Here is a 15,309-nt window from a genome sequence, read left to right as displayed (position 1 = left end):
GCTGCGTATATGTTCTTCTGATTGAACAGCAGTTTCCACTCCAGTGATGCCCAACATACAGTGGTCGCAAAATGCCACTTTCCAGGTGCAAACCAATAATAGCCCTTTCCTCCCACAAAATGGCACTTGCTACTCAAACGGCAGCATTATCAGTGGAATACCCTTCGGAGGAGTGCCAGTCGTTTTCTTGCTCAATTTTGGTGGCACTCTGGTATGTATCTTACTTCTGATGAGGCTCTGATCAAATTAATAGAGAGGCCTGTGATCCCAGTTGTTTGTATTTTTTTTTCTGTCATGTCTTCAGACGCTGACATTTGTCTTAAATCTTACCAATAAATACATCTTCAAGGATAAAGAAAGACAAAGAAAGAGGCAGCTATAATGATCCATAATGACTTTTCTTGTCATCTACAGCTGCTGCTATTATTGTTCCCTATCATCAGGAAGTGTTGGTTCTATGGATGTAGAGCAATGGGCAAAGACAAGGAACGGTCAGTTTACAACTCAACAAACATGAGGCCTGAGCTACGTGTGCTAGACACAATGACAAGTATTGTAAAGCAACTGAACTTTGTGTTTCAGGGTCATTGAGGTAGAACAAGCCAATGGAAACCCTCCATCTCCGTCTACTAAGGCTGAACAGGTATTTGAAAGAAAGTTGAGGGGTTTTCTATAACTTCTGTGGCGAACAATCATGGCGAAAGGAAAACACACTGTGAGACAATTTGCCAAACGGCTATCAATATTGTTGTGTGTGATCAAAATATCTGTCTTTGTCTTTAGGGATTCTTCTCTTTGATTTGGTTCACCATGAAATTGACGTGAGTGACTATGGTTTGATTCCTCCTTTGTTGATCAATGTTTCTCAACTCGTGGTTCATCTGTTTTATCCTCATTCATATACACAATGTGTTGGTTTCCTCTAATCAGTGTCCCTGTGTGTGTAACAGTGATAAACAAATCGAAGCCAAATGTGGTCCGGATGCTGTTTACTTCTTATCCTTTGAGCGTTCTCCGATAGAAGTGGGTTGCATCATGACTATCATCTCCGTGGCATTCACACTGCCTCTCAACTTGAGTGGATCCGTACATGGTGGGTTAGAAATCACTGTCTCTGATTTCAGCTCAAACTGTTTACCCTATGATAAATGACACAATGATAATAATAACCAGTATCTGTTAATGACAGTTCCTTTACATATGTTGTTTACTGATTCAGGTGTGTATTTACTAAAAAGTTCCTGGTGGCTTCAAGTATATCAAGCAATCAATATGGAGGGGTTGAACTGTGTCCACTTCCTAATCAGTGTCTTGTGTCTAGATTGTGACTTTTATATTGTCGGTGGTTTGGACTGAGCCTTGGCTTAGGTTGCCTGTATTTTTCTGTTCACATTCTTGTCTCAACCACATATTTAAAATGTGCTGTTTATCTCTTTCAGATCACGGTGAATGGAATTTCGGAAGGATAACTATCGGGAATCTTCCAACTGGGTAACTGCTCAATCAGAATATGAAATTTAAAAATGATTGTATAAATATATATGAGTACATTTTGTATGGCAGAGGATCTTGGTGGTTTGCTCAAACCTGAATGTTTCTCTGTGTCTTCTGTTTGCTTCTAGATCCGTCCTGTTATGGGTGCACGTACTTTTTGCAATTATCTCCTTGATCGTGACATTTGATGTTATGCAATATCGCACACTTCACGTAAAAGACAGAAGCATAGAGACGGTGAGTGTATGACTACTCAGGACTGGACTGTAAGATTTGATGTTATTATTCAGTATCTACAGTGTAGGTATCAGTGAGATCTACACTTTATCTGGATCTCACTGATACTTTAAAATAACCTTTTTCTATTAATTACCTCTGCCTAGGACGTAATGTCTGCATGCTATTTAGCAGGGTGAAGCAATAACGACAGATTTACATTTTATTTTGCAGAGGGGAGGGGCATGACTCAAAGTAGAAAGATTGACTGATTGTAGTGTGGTGAATCACATTTATTTGATGTCACTGACCTGTGAGAACACGTCACTGATGTGTCTTTCTGTTTTTCACTTTGCAGACCAGAAACACCTTGTTGATTCGTTTGGTTCCTACATCAGCTACAGAAGAAGAAATAAAGGCCCATTTCACGTGAGTGGACTGAACTGTTTCCTTCCACCGTTTCCATCCTGTATAAAGTTTACATTTAGTGTTGATGCACTGCACTTGCATGTTACTCTCAATAGTAGCCACCTTCTAAACTCCTCAATGTCCTGATTTTCTACAGAGAGGCGTACCCGACCTGCGAAGTTACCGCTGTCACCCTTGGCCTTGATGTGACCAACCTCTCGAATCTTGATGAGGAAAGGTAAGAAATACCAAAATAACTAAATAAGTGAAAAAATGTATCTTGCCCTCAATGGCAATGAGAACATAATAACATGTTTAAGTGAGCAGGTAAACATTATTCATTTTGATAAGGAATGTGTGAAATTGGTGACTTGCAGCTATAAACCCACACAGAGAATTGTAATAGATTTCAGCAACTCTACTGAACGTTGTAGCAGTATATACTGTTCAATATTTACATATATGCAAATGTGCAAAGGAGATTGTAGCAAGCACCAGCAGGTTGTAAAGTAGGCCTATGTGTTTAAAACGGTTAGGTTAAGCCAATTTCTCTGTGTTTGTTTTTTCACCAAGGATTGAAGCAGAAGAAAACCTGTGCTACTATAAGGATGTCCAGGAGATAAAAGAAATGTCTAAGATCAAACCTCGTGTGTGTGGCCAGCTCCAGTGCTGTCGCAAATCTTCGGAGGTGAGATGGAAAACATTAATTACTGTAATTTCCTCATTGTCTTGATGCTTGTATCTTTTTTTTAATGCGATGATTTATGTTACATTGGTGTAAAGACAGTTTTTGTAGTTTGTATCATTGTTTCATATTTACAGGAACAGTAAGTGAAGCAAGTCTGCAAACTATTTCACAGCAAGAGATTATGTAAAGTTGTAAACATTTAAATCATTGTGTCTTTGTGTGTTCGCTCAGATTGATGCAATAGAGTTCTATGCAATTGAAGAGCAAGACCTGCTACAAAAGATGAGGGAGCAGCTGGGAAAGGAGCCACCACGCCCCCTGGGGATGGCCTTTGTGACCTTTAAGACCAATGCCATGGCCAAATCGTGAGTGGCTATTTGTTTGTGCATATGTCTGTATTCACAGGTGGGAGAAACAGCAACAACCTTAGAAATGATCATGTATTTAACCATTACTACCCTTGTGTTATAGTATTAGTTGTTACTATATGAGCGAGGGATTGATTCAACTCCATTACTTATTTCGTGATCATTCTTCTGTGCCACTGTTTCCATTTTTCAAATAAGCTTTGCTTTTTTGGAGCAACACACAGGCTGACTGCTCTCGTCCTCTGGCGTGATCGGAACAGTTTTACGTCAGTTTTATTGTCACAGCAGGACTTTTTACTGGAAACAGACCACAGGGTACATGTTAGTGTTGAGTGTTGGTTAATTAGTATCACTGACTGCTGTCGTTTTCTCACCTTAGAGTTCGAAAAGACTTCCACGTTCTCAAGTGTAACAAATCAATCTTCTGCTGTGGAAGGAGGCCCAAGTCTTCATCCAAAAGCGATGGTCTGAAAGTGAAGAAGTGGAAGGTCGAATTCGCACCTTTGGCCAGATCCATCAACTGGTAAGTTCCTCCACACCGACCCCCCAGTATGTGCTCTATGCACTCATCATTCAGTGAAAAAGATCATGCTAATATATAAGTTACTGTGAATAAATGTCATCTGCAAATGTCTAAATCATCTTTAGCTAAATATCAACATTAAAACCTTGTGGTTTAGTTGCCTGCTGAGAGGAATAGAGAGGAATAAGAGTTTTTCTATATGTTGTGCTGTCCTCTTTGTGTGTAACTGTTGCTTGTGTTTTTCCTACAGGAAGAATCTGCCATTGAAGGGTTTCAAATGGATGTGGCGATTTCTTCTAGTCAACTTGGCCGTCTTGGCCGGGGTCACCTTACTCACAACTCCTGCCATGATGGTGAACCCCTTTCACATGTCCAATGGGACAGCACCCATCACTGATATCCTGGTGAGACTCGCACATGCAGACACACATATATTTGTTATGAGTTTGGGTTGAAAGCTGAGAATCTACAGTTTGTTATGTTTTTTTTTTCACCTTAGAGCCCCATTGTCAGGCAGTTTCTCCCGAGTCTACTGCTGTGGAAGTTTTCGGCAGTGCTTCCTGCCATAGTTCACTGGTCTACAAATTTAGAATTACACTGGAGCAGGTATCACGCACACACGCACACGTATGCTCACATGCACATGGTTCCTTTTAGCTGAGAGGAAAAGTTTTGAATCCAGCTGCTTCTGTCCCCAGGTCCAGTGAGCAGCTGAGCACGATGCGGAAACTTTACTTTTTCCTGATCCTCCTGGTGCTCATCCTCCCCTCACTAGGACTCACCAGGTAATTTGCTTTACCATTAGATTAAATAAGCAACAGTTCCAAGCATCTACTTATAATATAAAGTTCATGGGTTAGCAATAACTGCAATGTTTTTTTGTTGTTGTGTCTTTTCAGTCTCCCAGGCTTATTCCAATGGCTCTTTCAACGCTTGTTCCACGGCGTAGGGACACTGACGTTTGAGTAAGGACTTTTCTCTTTTCTGCTTCCTGCTATTTTAAGCTTTAATCAAAAATGTTCATATTTTACATTGTCTTCTCACGTTTAGTTGCTTATTTACAACAGTTTTTATACCGTTGTGCTATTCACACGATCAAAAAAAACATTTTTTCTTACATTTTACCTGTCGGTTATTAAGGTTTGTGAACAAAGTTCAAGATTCTTAAATGTTCTCATTCTCTTTTATGCATATTTCTTGTTATTTTTTGTAACTGTTTGTTTTCCTTTCCTTCCTTACACCAGGTGTTTGTTTATGCCCGACCAAGGAGTGTTTGCTGTCAACTATGTGATCACAGCGGCTCTTATGGGCTCTGTGGTGAATTGGCTGCCGTGTTCTCAGCTACTGCGTTATATCATTCGATGGGTTTTCTCACGCTCTGCAGCTGTAGGAAAATATCTCAAACAGGTTTGTCACAGTATAGTCCACTAGAGGAATTTTATACCTTATTTTTTAGGGAAGACAGAAATGGGTATCAGTATATAATAATTACAAGTTACAGTTCATAACTTATTGTTAATTGTATTATAAATGCAACCATGTTCAGAACGGGCTTTTTCCATGAGGGCATGTGGGCATGTCAGGTGTTCCAGGCTGTGCTGGATATGTAAATAAGTGTTTATAGGCCTGTAAATAGGTGACAGTAATGTAAATATCTTAAATTAATATTATTCAGATTCCTGAATTTAAATTTTTTTTTTTTTTAAACAAGAATGGAATCCATTTCTGTAATTTACTTTATTCTCATCCTAATTTTAACTTTCTATTACAGAACCAGGCCAACGAATTTGAATATGGACCCATGTATAGCTGGACCCTCTGTACATTCACCGTTGTTATGGCTAACAGCTTCATTTGTCCCATCATTGTGCCTGTTGGTGAGTAGTAAGCTCAACACAAACATGCACCTGTACACATTCAATACAAGTAATTCTCTTGATTACTCCATTATATCAGACCAAACACCTCAATGTCCCTGTTTCACTTTCATGCATAAGACATGTATCCAATAATTTCCATGGTGTGGTTCCTAATGGTTGTATGTGTGTGTGTGTGCATGTGACTCAATCAGGTCTACTGTGGATGCTGTTGAGGTACTTTGTGAACAAATACAACCTGTACTTTGTCTACCGTCCCAACCCCATTGATATCCGAGTCCACATTGAAGCTATCGACATGTTAATGGCGGCGCCCATCACTTGCCTATTGTGGCTTTACCTCACCTTCCTCTTCACAGCAGGTGAGAAACAAATATGGGCTTCACCCCTAAAAAAATGAAACCTCAGCACATTCACTAATGAAAGTTAAGCACAAGTAGTGAATTGTATTTATTGATGTAAAAAACCTGATGTTAAAATTTAAAAACAAAGCAAAATGTCCATTTCTGAAATGTGGTCATTACATTAATTTACAGAATTTTACATCCACAGAATATTAGTCCTTCAGCTTGATACTGAAAACAAATAGTATCTTGTCCTCCATTCATTTTAACTTTGGACCAAATAAATGTAATTATAATGTGCTGATATGTCCTGCAGCTACATAATGAGAGAGGTCCTCATGTCAGTATATCTGAATGTCTGTGTGGTGTTTTTAGGTTTCTGGAGCACCATAGCTTTATCCACCATGTTGTTAACGTTGATCACTTTGCTCGCCTGCATCGCAAACAAGTTCTTTGGCTGTTTCAAATACATCAGGCCAAAGAAATATAAGGTGAGTGTTTGCTTGTGAGTGTCAGACACATCTTCACCATCCATCAGACCGAGGCAGTCCTCATATTGTTTGTGTTCTTATGCAGGTGACAGAAGAGGCAGCTGAGAAAGACACAGAGGTACTTGTTCTTTAACAAATTCCACAGCATGAATAAATATAATACTTTAGCTTATCTCAAACAATGTCAACAGTAAAATAACAATATTGCAATATTGCTTAAAAAACTTCATGGTAAACAAAAGATAACACAAAAGTGGGTATTCAGAAGCACAGTTTAGTTGTCCAGCTCTCATTTCTCTCTCTTGTGTTATATAAGTACAGGTATACCTTCCAAGAGTGCTTGCCATGATGCAGAAGACCACCAGATCCAGTCTAATGGCGGAGAGCATGCCAACTGATTCAAGGGTAGTCATAATTCACGACAGGTTTCCCAATGTAGAAAACGGCCTGATCCTCCAAACCAGTTCAGTGGACGAATTCATGTCAACTGATTCAGCGATGAGGCAGGAGACACGTGAAGCTGCAGACAACGGTCCAGTGGCATAGTCCTGCACGGGTCCAGTTTTGCAAACCCGCACCCACCCACAGCCGCAGACCTCAGTACCAGAAACAACCTGTTACCAGCAGTTACCTCAAAGTCAAAATCCCGACCCACGCGGACTCATTAATATGAGCCGTCGCGACTGACTATATATTATACGATTATACACAGAGGCTTAACAGTGACTCACTTCAAACTGTTTTTTTTTTACTTTCGAAATTAAAAAGAGCGCTCCTTCCACCAACACAAAACATTTATAGGATTGTTAATAGCACAGAGGAAGAGTGCTTTCTGTCTTCAATAAGACAATAGAATAAACATTTGTATCAGTATTTCAGTATTTTTGTAAATAAGTGTTAGATTGTTTCACAATCATGTGGCTATATAATTTTTTATTGTTTTTGATGTATTTGCAACTTTATTGTTTATTTTGACAAGAAATAAAACCTGATAGCAAAACTGTAAGTGTTGATTGGTTGATTGTTTAGATATTTTGTATCTTAAAATGCAACTGCACCGTTCAGACTTTTCTCATGTTTTTGCAGCTTTTTTCAAATGTGCATTTTAAGGGTTTGGAACTGATATTAGAACCAGAGAGAACTCCGATCACTAACCTACTACAAGGCATTACATTTGGATTGTAGACTAGAGAAAACAATCTGGAGACACAATGCAAGTCTGATTAACAACAAAGGAGTCATACAAGAAGTTTAGTCTGAAATTACATTGATTGGTTGACTAAATTGATCTTAATGACAATAGGGAGGTAAACCAAATTATACTATGGGATGCTTTAAAGGCAGTTATCAGAGGCAAACTGATGACCCTTGGTACAGCAATCAAAAAAGAAGAGGAAAATGAACTGACAGCTAAAAGAGAATTTGAAGGATTTGGAAAGGCATGACAGTGAAAAGCAGAGCCAGCGGATAATGAGTAAAATTTAAGAAGTTAGAAATCAGATTTTGTATATTTACAAAGAAGAATTAGAGTTTTGCCAACAAACATGGCTTGATTAGAAGAGAATTCTATTTTCTCAATACCGAAGATAATCACATAGGGTTCTTATACGCCAAAGACTTTAGCAATCATATCACTTCCTGTATCCATGTCAATAAATGTTGTTTACACAGGAATGCATGTAAACACCTAGCCCCTCGTAAATAGTCAAAACCTAAAGATTGAGAGCCGAGGCAGGGACTCACAAAGTGTCAGAAAGTGACAGCAAAAGAGAAGTTACAGTGTGGGTTGGTGTGTGTGTGTGTGTGGGTGTGGGTGTGAGGTCATCTGGTCTCTGCTCCAGCAATCATGGAGATCAAATTGTTGATGTAAATTAATGTCAAATACCAAGTTTTCTGCTAATAGAGACATCAATCCAAGCAGGTACACGTCTCTATACCCAGAGGTAACTGCATTCATTCATATGTGGATGACACAAATTCACAAACACCACTTCTGTCTCCACTCTCCGTACAATCACATCCGCTATCTCTTATTTGTTTTTCTATTTTCTTTAAAATCAGCCTAAATATAATAATGGAAAATAGAGAGGGATAATAGTGACATCCAAATTCAAATAAAACAACATGTCCAAAAGCTTCAAAATACAATTTCGTCAAGCAATAGTAAATAATGGAATTAAGCTGTAAATCAGGAAATAGAAATAAATTCTTCAATTTAGATGTCGCCAAACCTAGATTCAACGGTTTTCTGAGCACACAACCACGATCACTTATCGGCCACGAAAGAGTTTGCAGCTTAATCCATTTAACTCTCATCACTGCTTCCTGACGGATCTGACATTGTGATTACATATGAGTGACTGTTAGGACGACCACGCTCACGGCTGGACCACAGCGCAAAAGAAGAACCAAGGCAGGATCGTTGTGTGTCAAGACGAGTTTATTTTGTCTCTCGGGCACCTGGCACAGGTCCTCCACCTCATGCAGCCACCACCTTCTGACAACAAAATGGCCCTTATATAGGGGCCTAATTACAGAGGGAGAAACCATTCTCCATGCTGCGAGGTTCACCTTTTTACAACACCTTTTTGTTTATCATTATCCCCCTCACTCTACTATATACCCACAAACCCACACATTTATGTACAAACACCCCCACATCCCCAATTCCAACACCTTACAATAATCAAATACCCTAATCTGCCCACACCCACACTAATCACCACTTGGATGGCCCTGGAACTATAAATATGTGGCTTGTTTGCTGGGGAGGCCTTTTACCCGAACACCCTGGAGACAAAACTGGTGAGTAACATTACACACACAAACACACACTATTGCACCTTAACTCATGTCCCTCTCTTTGCAGGTGCATGTGGCCACCACAGAACCCCATCACAGACCCACAAAGGACAACACATGTAACACCAATCAACTGTTTTTAAGTGTGCAAAGATACCAATAAAGTGCACTGTTTACCACCGCCTGTGCAATTATTAAAGTGTATTGTGCAATATTACCCCACCCCATCTCCAGCTCCAGGGAACGAAGTTCTCTTCGTTACAGTGACTAAGCAAATGTACCAAAAGCAAATGTTGCTCATATGATCTGATCTTTGAGGACTTCTGGAACTGCCCATCAGACTCTGTAAAGTTATCAAATCCAGCACATCTGAACTTTAAACAAACTTTCAACTAAGTGGATGCAGTCTCTTTCTAAAACCTGGGTCCCGCTGGAGGTGTGTTGCGAATGACGATCAAATAATCAGGTGCAGAGCTGAAGCCGACACATCTTCACTCATCTATCTCTTCACTCATCGAATATGTGGCCTTGATGTGCCAAGTAGCAACCCTGCTTCTCAGCTCCTCTATAAGAACTGAAAAATATTTTTCTTTCTGGGGTAAGGCTTCACTCTAAAACCCAGCAGGAAACCTTGATAAGTATTGTGTTCATCTACTACAGGCGATTACTCCAGTATTACCTCTCCCTGTCTGTAGCCACCACGGTACAGTTTCAACAAATGTCCTGTCCGCAGCACCACCTGACTGGTCAGATGCCATGAGTAATGAGCCTTTCAACACCGAAGACATGGACACAGACAGATGCTATTTGCAGACAGGAGCAGCTCCAGTGAGGAAGTGGAGCAGTGGGCCAGAAACTGAGGCAGCAGATGTTACCAAGGACGGAAAAAACACCAGGATCCTCTCCGTCTACGATGAAGTTGCACAAACACCAACATCATATAAGCCAGTTCATTTTTCAGTGCATCAATCACGACTGAGCTCAAGGAAGTAGCACATGTGAGCAGCGTGTAAACAACGGTGGGATTACAGTGAAAATGTTTATTACGAGAAGGCAGGAGCTGTGAACAGCAGGAAATCGACTGCAGGCAGAGATAGAGCAGCAAAAATATGTGTTATTTACAAGTGAAATTACTTAAGCAAGAATGTAGTCAGATTAAAATACTAAATACTAAGTGAGTACTCTGAGTTACTCCTTTGAAATGAGGGGTGTTATAAAAATGGTATTTGGTAATAATAATGTATAATAAAGATATGAAATTAAATTACGACTACCTGGTGTAAAAGCAGATATATTGGTATTGTATATAAGACGAGGTGAGAACCTATGAGAACAAGGGTCATTCATGACTCTTGACACTTTGCAGCCTGTGCACACGACTGATTATTAATAATATATGTAACTTGTGCAGGTTTGTGAGCAGTCATCCTCCTTTCTCGTCTTGTCTCTCGATTTCTCCTTCCTGGTGGCTTGATGCCGCACGTCGTCCTCTCAGTCCACTTTCCTCCTTTCTTTAACACCTGTAGTGCCTCCTGCCAGCTGCCCTATTGGTGGACAGGTACATGGCTTTGCATGTTCAAATCATCACATCACTAGGGGAATGCCCCTTGTGGAAGTAAACTATAAACACATAGTTCACAATCACATTCAAATTAAAAGCAACACAAGATATACCATGCATATAGATGCAGAATATATATGTATACATACATGAACTATAAATAGTAAAAATCAAACTGCCATGCGACATATGCACTCAGTTGGCAGTCTCATACAAAGGTCCTGTAATAACCCCCCCCCCCCCCCTTCAGGAGGTTACAATGTTCCGTTTTAATTCAAATTGTTTTACAGAGGGTTTGAACAGCGCAATGATTTTAGAAGATTTGAAGGATTTAGAAGATATGTAATCGACCTGCATTGATACAAATCAGGTGAACAACATAATAGAGCCTTGACACCATGGAAGCTGTCGGTAGTTTTTAAGTTGCAATATTAAGGTTCATAAATCAAACGCTCTCTCCCTGTCTCTCTCTCTCTAATCCCTCATTGCTGATGGATGTGCTAAAGAACTAAAGGCCCTTGGGAAGTTAATGTGTCAGCATTGGCCGCACGTCCTGCTATGTCCGTCTACCAGGAATGAGGCTCGCTGAACACTTATTGCAACTAGTGGTGAATGATGGTCTGTCCAGTCCTGCTATGCCAAAGAAGGTGTCACCCGTTTCCATCTCAGGGACATTCAGAAGGAACGTGGCTTTCCAGGATATGAGCTAATCCAGACTGTCCTAACAAGGTGCAAGTAAAACCGCAGGAAGAGTGGCTACAACCTGATTTGTCATTTCAGCAAGACAACAACCCTGAAAATAAAATGAATCCTGAACAGTCATTTCAGCTTGTATTCTATTTTGCCATCATAGATTGTATATAAAGATGGATGACAGGACATTATGTACAGTACACAACTCTGAACACTGTATATTTAAAGGCCTATTGTGGTTTTACTATGCATCAATGAAGGCATCATCATTCTACTGGGTTGTATAAAAGAGCATTGTCTTGCTGTCCTTGACTTCAACGCCAACACAAACTCATGTTGAACTCTTCACACCTGAGTGGGCTCAGTTTGTTTCTCGGCGGAAATGTTCTCCACACATTAATGTCACGGTGAAGAACACTGAATACAGAATGAAGCTCTGGACTCACACTCTCCTCAGATCTGTGGTGTCCCAGTCACTCTCAGCCCCGGGGCAAGCAGCAGGGGATTTGTGTTCCTCTCCACCTGAGGGAGTCTCCCCTCTATGTTTTATTCGTTACCTGACGTGTGTTGCTGTGGCCGAACTTCTTGGAGGAATCACTACTGTTCACTGGAATGGAAGAAGAGACCGCTGTGCTAGAATGTAAAAGACAGCAAGCCTGGCCTTTGAAAATACCAATAGTCCATCATATGCGGAGGAAAACAATTTCTTGAAACGATTGTCAGGAATATAGATTTTTCATAAATTGCTCAGCTCGTAGGAAATTAGAACAGATCAAGGATGTTGTGTTCAGATTACTTATTTTTTATATCTCCTGAGCAATCGGTACAACCTTTTCACTCACCCATAGCGAATGTGTGGAGTGTCCTGGACTGGACTGGCCACCTGGCACATCGGTCCCGTTCCTGGAGTACCGACGGGCCTTTTGACGTAAATCTATGTTGCCTCTGTTTGATTTGATTTATACATTTCTACCTCATATATATTGAACCAAGAGTTCAGAATACCTGTTTTTGTGAACTTTGGATTCAGAGAACTTTTTCTCTGTAAGTCTGTTCACACGTTATAAAGGTCATCGAGGAAACAGCGATACTTCAAACTGAAGTAAAAACTCCTGAGCGTCTCAAATTCCCAACAAACTGAATAATGATTGAGCTTATCAAACTGAAGCAAACAATATCATCAGGGCTCCTCAGGCTTCTATAATGAGAATAAGACAAATGTTGGAGTTGGATACGAGATGAAATGGAATAATTTATAGGCTGCATCTTGGTTCGACCGAGCGTTGGTGCACCTGTCTCAGTGATTCCTACTCTCCTTGGGTCAATCAGGAGGAGGATGTATTATAACTCCTTTTGGATTCTAAGTTTTATGGTTTGACAACTCAGAGTGAACTGTCAATCACCTTTTCATTGCAACAGAAAAGCTTTGCTCTTAACGTCTTAGCAACCTTTCTCAGACAGAACCTGGCATCACTGTGAATCACCCAAAATCATTTCTGTCAGGAGCTACAGTAAGTGCCTAGAAAGAGTTGTGCACTTTGTGTATAAAGCCATACATCAAATAGAAATGGCTTCTCCACCAATCTGGTGCAGGCTGAAAGTTATTGCGGAGTTTTACCTCACTCAATATGTGGCATATTTGAAGATATCTCCAAAGCTGAGGTCTGGAAGAACAGCACAGTTGTTTTCAAATTATTTAAGTTGATTATCACAGTATCCAATGTAACAGTATATTGTGCATAAATAATTGGCTGTTTATTGCTGTGTAGTTTTAGTGGAAGCTTTGTGTAGAAAGAATACAAACATTGTACATGAGACTTCATGTTTAGAGTACCTAAGGAACTGGTGGTGTACAGTAAGGGACAGAAAGTAGAAGCATAAAATATATAAAAATAGTTTAATAGTACTAGTAATATAATTTAAAAAATGTTGTGAAAATGACGATTTTTATTTCTATATTTTCAGTAAATCATGTAAGGCTCAGACTGTACGGCACCGATACTTGTTTAATTTTAAAAGTGCTGGTTTCCTGCAAGGTGCTTTTCTTGTAGATCAGCTTCAATTCAAAGATGTTAAATTTTTGGCTGTATACAGTGAAGTGCTCATCACAACAACAAATCATGAAACACGTGGACAATGTATCCATCCAATCAGTTTGAGGAAAGAAGTCAATGTCGATGTCGTCTCCTGGTTTTGGAGAGAGGCTAACATTAGCATCTGTCCTACAGCTGCATATATGTTAGTCAGCTAGTTAGATAGCAAAGATGTGCGACGTGTTATAAACCTAGAGAACGGCAAATTGTTTGGAAGCATATGTATGATTTTTATTCATACTTGAAATTGTCTTTAATTTTGCCCACAATTTCACAAGACTCACAAAGAGTTGTCATATAAACAATATTTGCAAAACCTTTAAAAATACAAACACATTGCACCCTAAAAAAATTTGCAAAATTTAAAATGTTGAGTTAAAAATAAATCAATAAATACTAAATAAGAATGGCTAATTGGCTGTTGCACTTGCAACGTTAGCGCCGCCTTTTACACGTCCTTAACACATCATGAGTAACTTTTATTTATTAGTCCTGTGACAGTACAGACAACTTAAGTCAGTAGTTTTCAAAACAACCCATGCTTTTAATACAACTCAAACCTGACCTGGAGTGTGAAATCCGCACTCTGGCTCAACAACACCTCTTCTTCTTGAGGACCCTAAGGCGCAATAAACTCCCACAGAAACTACTATTCATCATACTATCGGGAGCATTCTGACATACTGTTTCACAGCATGGTTCTCAAACTGAACATGCCCACTCGCATACCATTACTGACATTTACTCCTCAATTAATTTGTAAATGCAGCTCCCTTCATCTCTATCAGACATTTTCTGATATTAACACACTTCTCCACGAAGTTCCAAACTGATTCTTCTATTTGATGTTGTAAATATTGTAATTTTGTTGAGGAGAAAATTGCTGGGAGAGGCATCCCTCACATGTGGCTCTCTCTGAGATTTCTATGTTTTCCCCCCTATTAAGTAGGGTTTTTCTCACTCACTCCTTGTTAAGCCCTAGGAGACAAATTGTGATTTGTGAATATGGGCTATATGAATAAAATCTGATTGAAGCCACAATGCAGAGGAAAAGAAGGATCTGCAGCGAGTAGTGAAGACTGCCCAGTGCATTGTCAGCGCCCCACTACCAGATCTGGGGGACATGCACTCAGGCCGGCAACACAGACGGGCAGTCAACATCAGCAGGGACCCTTCACATCCTGGGCACCACTTGTTTGCCACCCTCCCCTAAGGCTGACTCAGGTTGTGTGCAAAGGGTATGCAGTATATTGTATCCTCATATTATAGTATTAACCATATTTTACTATTTTATGCCATGGTGCTAAGGGGACTGCTGCCAAATAAAATGCTGTTGTGTGTTGATGCACAGTGGCAATAAAGAACCTACCCACCTAACCACGCACCCACCCCATGTATTTCCTCTCTTATGGTGCAGCAGAGGTGGACTTAATCATTAGCAATCGCCTCAGGCCCTGAACTACCAGGGCCCCCATAAAACACCTAATGAACCTATGGCTATGATATTTTTCTTTTACTCTACGTTAATTCATTATTTCATTCTAAAAATCCATACGCTAACATGGCACCAGAATGCCTTCAAACGTGTCAGCAACCCACTGAGTCCTGCTGTTCACGTCACGTCTTGTGTTGCACTGAGAGAGAAACTCTGTTTCCACTGTTCTTCCACAGATCTTCCATGTGAATGGACAAGACGGTAGATTCTTGTTGTACAGAGATCATATTGTTTAACTAAATAAGATTTAAATGTG

The 15,309-nt window shown here is 40.0% G+C and overlaps 1 protein-coding gene across 1 annotated transcript; it reads left to right on the top strand.

Moving 5' to 3' along the window:
* The first annotated feature begins 471 nt into the window (after positions 1-471).
* Positions 472-6,955, top strand: LOC133027441 (CSC1-like protein 1). The gene is made up of 16 exons (XM_061094452.1): positions 472-491; positions 583-643; positions 2,069-2,139; positions 2,276-2,356; positions 2,692-2,806; positions 3,038-3,171; positions 3,554-3,697; positions 3,948-4,101; positions 4,197-4,303; positions 4,396-4,482; positions 4,942-5,104; positions 5,469-5,574; positions 5,769-5,936; positions 6,294-6,409; positions 6,495-6,527; positions 6,731-6,955. The coding sequence occupies exons 1-16, from the start codon at positions 472-474 to the stop codon at positions 6,953-6,955; spliced, it is 1,785 nt and encodes a 594-aa protein (XP_060950435.1).
* Positions 6,956-15,309: the final 8,354 nt, after the last annotated feature.

This window comes from Limanda limanda, chromosome 21 (assembly GCF_963576545.1).
Source record: "Limanda limanda chromosome 21, fLimLim1.1, whole genome shotgun sequence".
NCBI lineage: Eukaryota > Metazoa > Chordata > Actinopteri > Pleuronectiformes > Pleuronectidae > Limanda > Limanda limanda.
Note: the sequence above shows the minus strand (reverse complement) of the source record. Positions and strands in the feature narration are given on the sequence as shown.